We start from the raw sequence: 14566 nt of genomic DNA, 5'->3' as shown, positions 1-14566 counted from the left end.
TTAGGCCACTGAATGCTGCTTTACAGCTTGCACTATTATCAATTTTTAAATTGTTTTATTATTTTTTTCTTATTGTTTTTACTTATGAGCTGCTCTGACAAGGTCTCTAGAGAGGCAACGTCAACACATAATAAATAAAAATGAGCAAACATATGGAATCCACTCACAACCCATTACATTTCTGTTGACACAGTGCAAGGTTCATTGTAATGGGGAAAAGGTAGTGTTTATAACTAGTACAATAGGAGAATCTGAGGGAAGCTTCACAATATATGATATTTTGGTTGTTCTTAATAAAGGTATTTACCTTTATTAGAATCATAAAATCATAGAGTTGGAAGGGAGCTCCAGGGTCATCTAGTCCAACCCCCTTCTATTAGCTTAATAGAAGGTATTTATATGGATTTTGGTTTTAATTTTGATATGGACCAATATGACTACCAAAGTTTTTAATGCAAACGAGGTAATTTTTGGTCGAGTGAGTCAATTGCCCCTGTTGTAAATGGGACAGGGTTCATTTTTGCCCATAGCAGATTCTATAACACTGCTGGATTGCTATTGTTTTTTTACATTTTGTTAAAAATAGACAACAATTCAATAAAACCTGTAAGGCTGGCAAAGTTCTGTACACCTAAAAATGGTGTTCTGTCTCCTTACAGATAAGATCAGCGCCAGCAACCCACGTGTGATTGAGGATTCCCGCGCTCGGACTCTGTGCACTGAAATGCGCCGTTGCCTCTACTACGAGACATGTGCTACTTACGGGCTCAATGTCGACCGTGTCTTCAGTGAAGGTGAATGTCTCCCTGGGGTGTATCCTTGAGTCTTCGACAGGGGAGAGCCACAAGCTCAGGCTTCTTGGCAACCACAGTGCTAAGAAGTTAAGAGAGGATATATTTCAAGACTTTCTCTGTCCATCAGCTCGGGCAGTCCTCTTTAACATATAGCCACAACATACAGTGGACAGAGGAGGAAGGGTTTGTACAGGGCTTTTTTTTGTAGCAGGAACACCTTTGCATATTAGGTCACATGCCCCTGATGTCGCCAGTCCTCCTGGAGCTTACAGTGGGCCCTGTACTAAGAGCTCTGTAAGCTCTTGGAGGATTGGCTACATCAAGGGTGTGTGGCCTAATAGGCAAAGGAGTTCCTGCTACAAAAAAAGCCCTGGGTTTGTGTACTATCAACGCTGGTGCAGATTGTCATGCATTACTGGTTGATACTTGTATCTTTAAGCATGTATTATATTCCATGCACCATCTGCAGCACTCCCACTGCTACAAGCTTCCAACCTGCCCCTCATCCTCTTCCTTGGGTCCCCTCTTTCCCAAAAGAACATTTTGGAGTGATCAGTGGGCTCCACCTGGAGGAGGGAGATGGATAGAGGAGTTCTATTCCTCTAACTTAAGTCCCTTCTGTTATTGAAAATGACTGGCAGAACCCAGTCATTATATGCAACCATCACTCATCTGTGGTAATAATTGCCAAGGGACAGCCATGTTAGTCTGTTGCATGCTCCTTAAAGACTAACAAAATGTATTCCAGTGTAAACCTTGGGGAGTCAGCATTCACTTCACCAGATGCATTGGAGTGCATGTCCATAGAACATTTATCCTTGGTGTTCTGCTCTTTGGTTCATTTTTATTGAGTTAAATTTGCTTCTTGAGTTTTTAAGAACATAACAACATAAGAGAAGCCATGTCGGATCAGGCCAATGGCCCATCCAGTCCAACACTCTGTGTCACACAGTGGCCAAAAAACCCAAGTGCCATCAGGAGGTCCACCAGTGGGGCTAGAAGCTCTCCCACTGTGCCCCCCCCCCAAGCACCAAGAATACAGAGCATCACTGCCCCAGACTGAGAGTTCCAACAATAGGCTGTGGCTAATAGCCACTGATGGACCTCTGCTCCATATGGTTTTGCAGTGTTCTTTATTGCTTCTTTAGAACTCTTAAAGTATAGTTTGTTGTTTTAAATGCATTGCATTACACTGTGGTTAGCTGCTCTAGCTTTGGAGAGTCTGCAAGTGGGATTTATCAAATAACCCAATAAATACTCAAAAACTACAGTTAGGAGTACAAGTGAGCGGATGCCCTTACCTCCGCATATGGAGTCTGTACAAATTGGATCTTTAAAATAAATGTCAGTGGCTGGTTTGAGGGTTGGCTGCTGACAAACTTCTGCTGTTCCCATCCTATATATCAAGAACTGGGGTAGGGAGCGTTCACAGTGGTAGATAGGGTACTGTTGGCTCCTAGACCAATTATCATTTATACTGGTGTGACTAGAGCAAGGATCGGTCTCTGGGTACAGCAAATGTTGGCCTTATATAACACTTTTGAGACCGTCTGGAAATCATTATTTCTGCAGGCCAGGCATGGAGGCTGTTGCCACTGAAGGAGTCTCTGGCAGCTGCATGCAGCAGCATCTGAGTTTAATTGAAAGGAGGCTGAGTCTCAATTCCAGCGGGCATCCAGAAGTGGAGTGGCCTCTTCCATGTGGGCATGATCCCATGCAAATAGAAGGAGTGCGTGCAAAATGACACAACTGCATGGAGATGTTTGCATCAGTCTAATTGGAACCCTCAGAACAGGATGCTGAGTGTATGGGAAAGGCCCATGGAAACAACCCCTCCTGCTCCTGGAGAGACATATTTTGCTCATGCATTCCCTGTGCTATAGAATTGCAGCTCATGGAAAGGGCTCCCAGGCTTGTGAATGAAGAGGTCCCAAACAGCTTCTCTCTCTGGCCACTACAGCATTCATCTCAGAGAAGGGGGTGTGGGTGTGTGAAGGCTCAGTGCCTGTGGGACTTGCATGTCACTGGGAGTGTAACCATGACCCTGTATGGGCTTGGCCAGGGATAAAGCCAAACCCCAGAATTCATTTTGTGTGGTTAATGACATATAAAGGTAAGAAAGGTAATCCCCCATGCAAGCACCAGTCTTTCCGACTCTGGGGTGATGTTGCTTTCACAACGTTTTCACGGCAGACTTTTTACAGGGAGGTTTGCCATTGCCTTCCCCAGTCATTTACACTTTCCCCCCAGGAAACTGGGCACTCATTTTACTGACCTCGGAAGGATGGAAGGCTGAAAGGCTGAGTCAACCTTGAGCTAGCCACCTGAACCCAGCTTCCACTGGGATCAGACTCAGGTCGTGAGCAGAGCTTGGACTGCAGTACTGCAGCTTTACCACTCTGCACCACAGGGCTCCTAATGACATATGGTTGTATACAAATTGAGGTAGGCTCAGGGGATGGAGGATCTTGGCATCCCCATGATTTCTCTTTTCACTTTCTTCCTCTGTCTTTACTCAGTTGCCCAGAAGATTGTGAACATGAAGAAACAGCAGCAGCTCCTGGCATCTTGCAAATCTCTGCCAAGCACACCCAGCCACTCAGCAGTCTCCACCCCAGTAAGTGGAATCCACTCGGTTGAAGGGTAGCTTCTTGGGTGTAAATGCTAAAGGGGCATTAAGGGATCAGCTAACTGGGCATTTCCCTGAGCATGTCCTTTCTGCAGTGCAGTACTTGAACCAGCCCAGCTCTACAGGCTGCTCCTGTGGCTGCTTAGGACAGCAATGTTTTTACAACCTCTGGCAAAGGATACCGAGAGGTACATCCCAGCATCCTCGGCAATATTGCACAATATATCACTGGGTGATCCAATCAGATAATTTGGTGCAGTTCTATAGCAATGGCAAAATGTTCCAGGCCAGGTATTAGAATGTGGTTTCCATATTTACCTGAATGCGAGAGGAAGTTGGATTTCTAATATTTGTACTAAAATCTCATGTATGGTATAACTTGAAGTCTCAAACAGTGTGTGTGTGTGAGAGAGAGAGAGAAAGAGGAATAATTTCTGATCTTGGTAGCTCACTGGCCTGTGAGTCCCTCACTCTGCTCATGCTGTTCTGCCTGGAAGGTGAAAAGTTGCCCAGGGATTTAAAACCATTGGCAAATACTGTCTTGATATAGGGTTGCCAGGGCAGTGTTGGAAAATACCTGGAGACTTTGGGGGTGGATCCAGGAGAGGGCAGGGCTTGGGAGGGGAGGGGCCTCAACATGGTCAAAAGCCACAGAGTCCACCCTTAAGGGCAGCCATTTTCTCCAGGGGAGCTGATCTCTGCTAGCTGGAGATCAGTTGTAAAAGCCGGAGATTTTGAGGTCCCACCTCGAGGCTGGCAACCCTAGTTCTTGAGCTAGGCTGGAAAATGGGAGAAGCTCACGGAGCAGTGGCCTGTGACACTGTGGGGCTAACAACATAAAGAGAGGGAGAAGGGCTGTGTACTTAACCCCTGCTACACTCACAAAGAGGGACTAATCTGTGCAGTGATACTGGTGCAGTGATACTGCACGACATTGTTGGTTTGGACCAGTGCAGGGCTTCTGTGCGGGCCCCAGCATGGCTGTATCTGCTTTGTTCATCAGGCCTTCTCACGTTCCTCAGTGGCCCCCTGACAACCACCACCGCTAAGTTGGCTCTTGTCCCCATCTCCCTCCAATCTGGCAGTTGCCACCAACAGTCTTCCCTGTCACTTTAGCTCACCTGTATTCCTACCCAGCACTGCCTGTTAGACAGCAACTGAGGCTTGTTCTCCCATGCAGCAGATGAGGAGGCAAAAACTGCTCCCACCCTATATTACTTCAGACTTCAGGCGAGGGACAGTATGCCTGAATGTTCTTCTACATGCTTAAAATAAATAGAAAAGTATTACTAGTTTTTTGCTTGTTCTCTGTATACAGCAGGAACAGATCTACATTTTTTGAGGGGGGGGGCAAAATTAAAAAATGACTCCCCCTTATGGGCCATACTATCTTATGGTCCCATAGAATACAATGGACTCCATACCCAATTTGATGCCCTCCCTCCGTCGGCACCTGGGGCAAGCACTCCCCCTTGATCCAGCCCACCTTCAAACATAAGACACACACATACATAGAGAGAGAGAGAGCTTTCAGCTGCAGCCTGAGCCAGAGTGGTCCAGAAACACCTCTTGTGATGGACACCAGGCCTCCGTCCTTTCCTTGGGTTCTGGGGGGCTGATGTGAATCTTCTTCAACTCTTTCCTAGGCAAGTAACGGTGGCCACACAAGTGACTACTCCTCATCCCTGCCTTCCACACCCAATATCAGCCACCGGGAGCTGCGCGGTGAAGCCTCAACCCTCATTGGCACCCCGAGCTCCCTGCATCGCGGGACCAAGCGCAGGACCAGCCTGTTCACTGTGAGTTCCATGGGAGTGCAGCAGGATTGGCGAACAGGGAGAGGAAGCTGGGAGGGTCAGCCCAGTCCAGAAAAAAAGGCCTCTTGAATCTTCTGATCAGCAGTCAAAAAGCCATAAAACAAATCACAGCCACTGCAAGGAAGGAAACGTTGGGGGTCATCTACAGTGTGTAGCCTTTCTCTGCCTTCTTCCTCCTCCCCACCCCCACCTCCCAGAATACCTAAGTCATAGGACCTGATAATGATAATTATTATCATTTGGCATTGTGTGTATAATAGCCAGGAAATCCTAAGATTGTCTGGCAGCCAGCATTGATAGCTCTTTTAGTGTTAGCACCCGTAGGTGGTGAGGTAAACTTGTTTTTAAGGCAAGAGACATTTCAGAGGTGGTTTGCCATTGGCTGCCTCCGCACCATGACCCTGGTTTTCCTTGGAGGTCACCCTTCCAAATACTAGCCAGGGCTGACCCTGCTTAGCGTTTGAAATCTGATGCAATCAGGCTAGCATGGGCTATCGAGGTCAAGGCTATAGGCTTTGATGACAAGGCCAAAAGCATCTAGTATCCCAAACCTTTGTACCTTTAAGAGTTCCCAGCTTCATGTCTTCTACAGAAGTATAGTGTCCAGATCACGCAAAGTGATGGTATTGCTTTACTCTGTTCTGGTAAGTATTGTGTTCAGTTTTGGGCACCACATTTTAAGAAGGATATAGACAAGCTGGAACAGGTCCAGAGGAGGGCAACCAAGATGGTGAGAGGTCTGGAGAACAAGTCCTATGAGGAAAGGTTGAAGGAGCTGGGGATGTTTAGCCTGGAGAGGAGGAGGCTGAGAGGTGATATGATCACCATCTTCAAGTACTTGAAGGGCTGTCATATAGAGGATGGTGTGGAATTGTTTTCTGTGGCCCCAGAAGGTAGGACCAGAACAAATGGGTTGGAATTAAATCAAAAGAGTTTCCAGCTCAACATTAGGAAGAACATCCTGACCATTAGAGTGGTTCCTCAGTGGAACAGGCTTCCTCAGGAGGGGGTGGGCTCTCCTTCCTTGGAGGTCTTTAAACAGAGGCTAGATGGCCATCTGACAGCAATGAAGATCCTGTGAATTTAGGGGGAGGTATTTGTGAGTTTCCAGCATTGTGCATGGGGTTGGACTAGATGACCCTGGAGGTCTCTTCCAACTCTATGATTCCATAATTCTAGAACCAAAATGTAGCATCTAATACTTAAACAGCCATCTTGAATCAAGGCAGTGATTTTCACGCTGTGTTCCGTGGAGTGGAGGGATTCTGTAGATTAGCACTTAACAGGGGTTCCACAATGAGAACATTAGGAACAGTGGGCAAACTTTTCTAAGCAGGAGTGTCCATGTTGTCACTGATTTTTTCCTGCAGTATGGAGCTGCAGGACAGTGGGTTTCAATCCATGGGCTCTCAGGAATGTCACAGATCCCCATCTGCTGAGCCTCAGGGCCTACATACAAACTTTCATTTATTTTGCTGATTTGTGTACTAGTGCACATGCCTAGAGAGTGAGGCTGCATCATTTTCTGCCCCTCTTTGCATGCACAAGCAGCAACATGGTGAGGTGAGATCCCTCAGTGGCAGGAAGGATTTCTTTTCCCTAAAGGCAGGCCTTCTCTTCCTGTCATGTGCAGGGCTATTTTTGTAGCCGGAACTCCTTTGCATATTAGGCCAAACCCCCCCCCCTGATATAGCCAATCCTCCAAGAGCTTCCAGGGGTCTTAGTTCAGGGTCTACTGTAAGCTCCAAGAGGATTGACTACATCAGGGTGTGTGTGGCCTAATATGCAAAGGAGTTCCTGCTAGAAAAAAAAACCTTGATCATGTGACTGTAATGTCATGTTACTGTTTGTCACATGCTAGCAACCCATTGGGACCCATGCTGCCGCCTGGCATTTAAAAGCGGGTATTAGGGTTGGGAAGGATTGAAGATCACTGTTAAAGCAGTTACAGTTCACGTGAGGCTCTTACAAAAGCCGCAACAGGCCTGGGTTTCAGATCATGCTCTAAAATTTCTCCCAGAATTCTCTGTGGCGCACAGGGATTCCTCAGCACATAAGTTGAGGTGGAAATAATTTCCTGAAGAAACCTCTGGGTTCTAAGGCCTTGCCCCATTTCTGCTTATCTGTCTTGTGTGACTCTTTGTAGAATCGCAGGGGAAGTGACACAGAGAAGCGGAGCCTGGACAGCAGAGGCGAAAACACGGGAAGTGGCCGAGCCATACCCATCAAACAGGTGACCTCTTAAACTCAGAGCCATTTGTCAGCTTTGCCTTTGAAGGAGGCAAAAAGAAACAAAGCCCTGGCATCCTCATTTACACCTGTTGCCTTTCCCCACAGAGTTTCCTGCTGAAACGAAGTGGCAATTCTCTGAACAAGGAATGGAAGAAGAAATACGTGACCCTGTCCAGCAATGGACTTCTCTTCTACCACCCCAGCATTAATGTAAGTGCACCAAGGCCTGAGCCCTGGGAGCGATGGAAGGTAGTACAAATCACAAGCAGCTAGACCACGATGAGGCATTCACCCTTCCCTGCTCATCCCTCTCATTACATCTCACTAATAGACTTTACTCTCTGCTGCCAGCAGCAGACCATTAGTAGAACTGTGGCCTAACAGCCTCTATCAGTCTTTTAAAAATAAAATAGAAGCCTCTCCCTCAACTCCTGGAAATGGGGGCGGGGTTAGGGTTATACTTACTTGCTAGAAGTATTCTAAATTATGCAGGCCCTTTCTTGTATTTTTATAAGCCCAAATCAAAAGATGAGGCTTTTTTGATGGTTGCGAACACTAATCTCAAGGAAAAAAAGTTTTATCAATATTGCACACAGTTGATGTAACGCAGAATGCAGTTGAAATGTAACGTAATACAACATTTGAGCACAGAGAAAACAACAGTGGTATTTGAAACTTAGTTTTTAGGCCCCTTAATGCCCAGTTCAGGTGAGGGCTGCAGGGAGAAGGGACTTAAGGTTTTTGTGATGTTCAGGTCCAGTTCTGCCTTTCCCTGAGGCAGCCAATGAGATCCAACAGAACACTGGGGGAGGCTGGCAGTTGAAGACAGTTGAGGAGTTTTTTGAGCAGTCATTGTGGGAAAAGAAGGTTCATCTTCAGTCTTCTGTGCAGTCCCACACTTGGGAGTTGGGACTATACAGACCAATCACCAGAAATTCCGGGGGAGCCCCTCCTGTTTGAAGTGTGTTGAGGGCCATTTTCCAATTCAAACAGTCATAAGCTCTGAGAGGAGGCACTTGACTTTCCCTCAGATGAATAAATAGTGGCAGTTTATGAACGAAGCCGTGTTTGAGACCTCAGCCCCAGTAGCTCTGTGCAGTGCCCAAGTGAGGGGTGATTATGAAAGGAGACTGGGCTCCCGTCTGGTGGTGTCTCTGTGAGTGAGAGAGATAACCTAGTAGGTGAAATGGTTATGGCTCTCTATATATTTTAAAAGAGGCAAGTTGAGTGGCGAACTCTGATTGCCTGACCTACATGTAACCCCACACCTGTGTGGAGAGTGATAGGGACTGTGAGTGAATGGAAGGGATGCTGTACCTTCTTTTCCCTTGGTGCCATTTTCTTGACCTGAAGTGGCCCCAGGGAGCTACTCTTTACTCATGTGTGCGCTAATGAGGTATGTGTCAAGTTTCCTCCAGTAGGGCAAATACTAGCTCCTCTGGATTCTCGACAGTCTGTTCTGCAACTTCAGTGGTCTGCAACTTCTTTATTCCACTTTGTTCTTCCCCACCCCATTTATCCTTAGTTGTATTGCACAAATTGTAAGGTTTTGTGCCATCTGGCATGTAAAAGAATGCAAAAAAGTGTTTGGGGGACTTCGTGCTTGAGAAGATGGAAGCAGAAGTGGTATTGATTTTAAAAGGCAGGGTCAAAAAGCCATGATCTCATGTTTGTGGTGTCCATTCTCCTTACCTGTTCTGTTTGCTCCTCCAGGATTATATCCATAGCACCCATGGCAAAGAAATGGACCTGCTCCGTACCACCGTCAAGGTGCCAGGCAAGCGCCCACCGCGAGCCATCTCAGCCTGTGGCGCCTCCTCAAGCATCAATGGCTTGGTGAAGGATGTGAGCAGTGTCGGAGTGGGGGACAGCAGTACGTAACTTGTGGTTGCAGCAGCTGGCCCAGCAGCATAAGCCACCTCTGTAACAGCCCCCCTCCATTTCTCCTTAGTCATATTGCATAAATCATAAGGTTTTTTGCTAGGTGGCATGTAAAAAAAAGTGCATAAAATGTTTTTGCTAACTAGTCATTGGGCAGGATCCAAACTAATACATTTAATGACAAAATGCTGGAAACTCAACTGCATGGTTTGTAGTTACCTCCTACACTCCATGAAATGCTGCTCCTGGAGGACAAGGGACCCAGAGGAATGAGAAGCAAGGCTTCTTTTGTAGCAGGAACTCCTTTGCATATTAGGCCACACACCCCTAATGTAGCCAATCCTCCTGGAGCTTACAGTAGGCCCTGTACTAAAAGCCCTGTAAGCTCTTGGAGCATTGGCTACATCAGGGTGTGTGTGGCCTAATATGCAAAGGAGTTCCTGCTACAAAAAAAGCCATGGGAAATTACACATTTATTCTGAATCCAACACATAATGTAATCCAGTTTGGTTCTAATATGCCCCATGCTCTCTTCTTTCTAACCCAATATACATAGATGTTGTTATTTTGATTTTCCAGTTCTTAGCTGGTACAGCTTTAGCTGCTGTCATTCTAGGCAGATTGGCCACTTAACTGACAGGGAACTCTTCCAGTGTGCTGCTGCCCTAGACAGGGCCAGGATTCGGAACATCAGAGTCAAGCCCCAGGAACTCTGCCCAAGTCTCATGGACCATTTGGGCCTAGACCCCTCACCAGCCATGGCCACTCACCAGCTGTCTTCTTTTGCACTGCTTCCAATTTGGGGGGCTGTGGCTCAGTGGAAGAGCATCTACTTAGCATGCAGAAGGTCCCAGGTTCAGTCCTCAGCATCTCCAGTTAAAAGAGATTAGGTTGTAGGTGATGCAAAAGACATCTGTCTGAGACCCTGGGGAGCCACTGCCTGTCTGAGTAGACAGTATGACCTTGATGGACCAGGGGTCTGAGTATAAGACAGCTTCATGTATGTTTGTGTGTGTGATGCCTATTGGATGAGTGCATGTCCATTGTCAGCTCTGCTAAGCTGAGTGGCCCTGCAGTGCTGGCTGGTAGCACAGCCAGGGCCTTTTTTGTAGAAACCGCCCAGCAGGAACTCATTTGCATATTAGGCCACACCCCGTGACCCCAAGCCTGCCAGAACTGCGTTCCTGCTCAAAAAAAGCCCTGAACACAGCAAGGGTCACTCAGCTCAACATGCTCCAGGGCTGTTTTCATTCCCAGGGCACTCCCCTGCTGTCAGTAGATTCTCAACCAGTTCACAGTATGAACTGAGCTCACCAAGCTGAAGTAGCATGCCTTCCCAACACGCAGGTTTTGAATAACTAGAATGCAGCCTTGGAGTCAGTCCTCCTGGGTAGCCTCATTGGCTGTGTGTGGACACAGTTTGTGTACTGTACCTGTGCCATCTTCTGCTAAAAACTGTAGACCTCAGGCTTCTGACAGCTGATGTGAACTGCTTTCACATGGAAGTTTTTCTCTGCTTTGGCTTACAAAGCAGAGCACTTGCAGGGAGCACAGGATGTCATGTTCTAAAGGTGCTCCAGACATCCTTTTCTCATTCTCAGGTAAGTTTTTCCCTAAATTTGCTTTATTGCAATCAAGACTGACATCCAGGGCTTTTTTTGTAGCAGGAACTCCTTTGCATATTAGGCCACACATAGACCACACATCTCTGATGTAGCCAGTCCCACAAGAGCTTACAGTAGGCTCTGTACTAAGAGCCCTGGAAGCTCTTGGAGGATTGCCTACATTGGGGGTGTGACCTAACATGCAAAGGAGTTCATGATACAAAAAAAGCCTGCTGCCATCCAAGCATACTATCATGCCATTTAAATAAGAAGGTGCACGATTCAAAAGGAACTTTTGAATCGTGCACCTTCTCATTTAAATGGCATGATAGTATGCTTAGATGGCAGCAGGTTTTGTAGCAAGAACCCCTTTGAATGTTAGGCAACACACCTCATCAGTCCTTTGCAGCAACAGTTTTCCCTACTGCACCACCAGAGAGTTTTGTGGTGGTGGTGGTGGTGGGGCTTTAAAAAAATGGTGATTAGTTTAATGCTATAATAGTAAAGTGCTACAGCAGTTACCAATTATTTTAAAGCCCTCTGGTGGTGTAGCAGGGGGAAAATGCCAGGAAAGGGACTGGAGTAAGGGTAAGGGGGAAACAGAACAAAATTCATAGAAAACTCCCATTTGGAATTTCTGTCTTATATGTGCATACCTCTGCATTTGCAGTAATGACGAAAGAAACAATCTCTACCATGTAGAAGTAGCCATGCATTATTTTTCAATTAAAATGGATCCATCTCATTTTCCCCATTAAAAAAACAAACTCAGCGCTTTTTACATAAGCCCTGTGCAGATGACCTGTCCTCACTCTGACTGTCGATGCAGGGAGGAAGGGCAGGCAGGCTTTCCCCACCTCCACATGATTGCCAAGTCATCTGGATAGAGCAAATGTGCAGAGGAATTGTCTGTCCATGCGCTCCTTCCCCGTGATCGGCAACACTGCTGGTCCTGTTGTTGATCACGGGGAGGGAACGTGTATGTGGACACTTACTTGGCACATTTGTACTATGCTGATGACTTAGCAGAAGTGGGGGCAGGACCAGTCCTCTCATGTTCACTTTCCCTCCCCATTTGAGCACTCAGCATTTAGATGGGTCATTTATACACGTCTATTATCAATGGAGACCAAATACAGCGCAGAAGGAAGGTCCATAGCCTTCTCTAAAGAGAGGCTTGCGTTCTTCCCTGTGCTTTTACTCCAGAATGACACTTATGGAACTACTTAAGGGAGAACAAACACAGCCACCATTACTTTTTATGCAGTTGCTAAGTGGAAATGTGTAAGCCACCATTCTCATATTATCACTGTGATGCTTTTCCTATACAAAACACCAGGAGAAAACTTTTATTTATGTGTTATGGTACATTTCTGTGTTGCATTCTTCCATTTATAAAATTTATGACATGATTTAGAACAGTAAAACTGCCACAGTTATTAGCAATTCATTATGGAAATGGATACCAGGTAGCAAAGATTAAAAGTATAATAAGACAGGAACTAGGAAAGGGATGGCCAAACCTGCTTAACATAAGAGCCACATAGAATAAACATCAGAAGTTTGAAAGCTGCCACTCCTGAACTAGGAGAACAAATGAAAACCCGCTTCCTAGACATGGAAGTTTTCCCACCCGTGAATGACCCATCTGTCTGCCACAGGATCTGTCTAGTGACTAGCAGAATACAGAAGATGTCATGGCAACTTTTGGGACCTCCTGCACTGCAGGAGAGTGGGTGGATGGGGTAGCATCAGCCTCACTGAGGAACGGTCTACAGTGTTCCTTATGATCTCCAGGGAATGCTGCACAGTGTTTATATGTGTGTAGGACGTGTGTGTAATCACTGTTTGTTAGTTCACAGTCTGATAGGTTGTGTTCCCTTCATTTATAATTCTCTGTGAAATTATAGTCACTTTGCAGAGGGAAGGAGAGCGTTCCCACCTTCACTCCTCACACTACGATGCAGCTGTGGTCTCGCTTTTCATTTAACCTTAATTAGTGCAGAGCCATGCTGAGCGTAACAGAATTATGAAAAAATCAACAAACTTGACATATTTCCTATATGGAAAGCGTTTCCATGTAGGGGAAAAAATTGCAACCGAAGTGTAAAATGCTGTGCTTGACAGTGTTGCATGCAACTGTTCTGCTGCAGGCACACATGCTAGAAAGTCATTTTTGGTCAAATTGTATATAATAAATATATACCACATGTTACACAGTATTACACATGCAGTATATGTGTGTGTTATCATCACACATGGCAGTCTACACGCAAGTTTCGCTTGTTGTTTTCCTAAAACATTCTCAGAAGCAATCCTAGCTTGTCACTAATGTAGGCACAAAAGGCAAACAGGGTCCGCCCACTCCCCTATCACCACCACAACCCCCAGGGGTAAAGATGAGGAACAAAAAAGTAGAAATCTCAAGGTTCACCGACAGTAAGATACAGGAACATGAAATAATCACTCATAATCAAAAAGTATGTAATTACCAAAGAACTCAGGGTACATACAATTAAGCATACGAAATGCATATAGCAACAGATCAGTGCTTCAAATGTGAGATGGGAGAAAAACCCAAACGTGATGTCAGAAGGTTCAAATGGCCTTAAATGCATGGGATATTTGCCAGTGATACACAGGCATTCTCTCCTGATGGTACAGTTCAATCACAATGGAATACCATTCCATCTCTTTTTGTCATTGTTCAGTTGCACAGTCGAGTCTGACTCTTTGCGACCCCATGGACAAAGTCACGCCAGGCCTTCCTGTCTTCCACCATCCTCCAAAGTTTGCTCAAATTCATGTTTGTTACATTAGTAACGCTGTCCAGGCATCTCATCTTTTGCGGTCCCCTTCTTCTTTTGCCTACTGTCTTTCCCAACATCAGGATCTTCTCCAGTGAGTGCTCCCTTCTCATTTGGTGGCCAGAGTATTTGAACTTCAGCTTCAGCATCTGACCTTCCAGGGAACAGTCAGGGTTGATTTCCCTTAGGACTGATTATTCTTATTCATAAGAAACATGTATCAGGAAAATTTTTATCTCGCTTCTCCTCCAAGGAGCTCATGGAGGCATATTCGGTTGCCCCTCCTCCATTTTAGCCTCATAAAACAACCATGAGGGAGGACAGGCTAAGAGGATGACTGGCCCAACATCACCCAGTAATGTTTTTTACCAGCAGGTAGGGATATGCACCTAGTTCTCCCCAAGTCTGAGTCCAGCATGCCAACCATTACACCACGCAGGCTGTAAATTTACAGGCAGGGAATTTGGGCAGTTTGTTCATAGAGGCTCTCATAATTGCAGCTAATTAAATGCACAACAATTTGAGAGAGTTCCTGTCCCTGCAGGTTCTACTGGAACCCTTTGCCCTTCCACACAAGCAAGCTGGTGCTATAGAAAAAGAAACTGAATTAATCGGATGCATGTTGGCTTTGGGCAATTTTGCTTACCTTGTTAAACAAAATCAAATCTTGTACAGAAATTCCCTGCGGTGCCAAGCAGAATTGGTGCATTCACTAAAGCAAGCAAACCTTGGATTCACAAACCTCGAAAGCGCGTTTTTGGACACCTTTTGTGTAACATGATTCAACAGTGACCTCTAGAGG

General features: G+C 45.9%; 2 protein-coding genes across 5 annotated transcripts in view; both read left to right on the top strand.

Moving 5' to 3' along the window:
- METTL1 (methyltransferase 1, tRNA methylguanosine) overlaps positions 1-14566 on the top strand; it is a 1067043-nt gene that overhangs the window by 475130 nt on the left and 577347 nt on the right. The gene's annotated exons all lie outside the window — the stretch shown is intronic.
- AGAP2 (ArfGAP with GTPase domain, ankyrin repeat and PH domain 2) overlaps positions 1-14566 on the top strand; it is a 175657-nt gene that overhangs the window by 144374 nt on the left and 16717 nt on the right. For all 4 annotated transcript variants that reach the window (XM_060252252.1, XM_060252251.1, XM_060252249.1 and 1 more), the window contains exons 6-11: positions 660-794; positions 3314-3411; positions 5070-5222; positions 7387-7473; positions 7578-7682; positions 9186-9345. In XM_060252252.1, coding sequence (XP_060108235.1) covers positions 660-794; positions 3314-3411; positions 5070-5222; positions 7387-7473; positions 7578-7682; positions 9186-9345 — 738 coding nt within the window. The remainder of the gene's footprint in view (positions 1-659; positions 795-3313; positions 3412-5069; positions 5223-7386; positions 7474-7577; positions 7683-9185; positions 9346-14566) is intronic.

Source organism: Heteronotia binoei, chromosome 13 (assembly GCF_032191835.1).
Source record: "Heteronotia binoei isolate CCM8104 ecotype False Entrance Well chromosome 13, APGP_CSIRO_Hbin_v1, whole genome shotgun sequence".
NCBI classification, from domain to species: Eukaryota; Metazoa; Chordata; class Lepidosauria; order Squamata; family Gekkonidae; genus Heteronotia; species Heteronotia binoei.
This window is presented reverse-complemented; position numbering and strand designations above follow the sequence as displayed.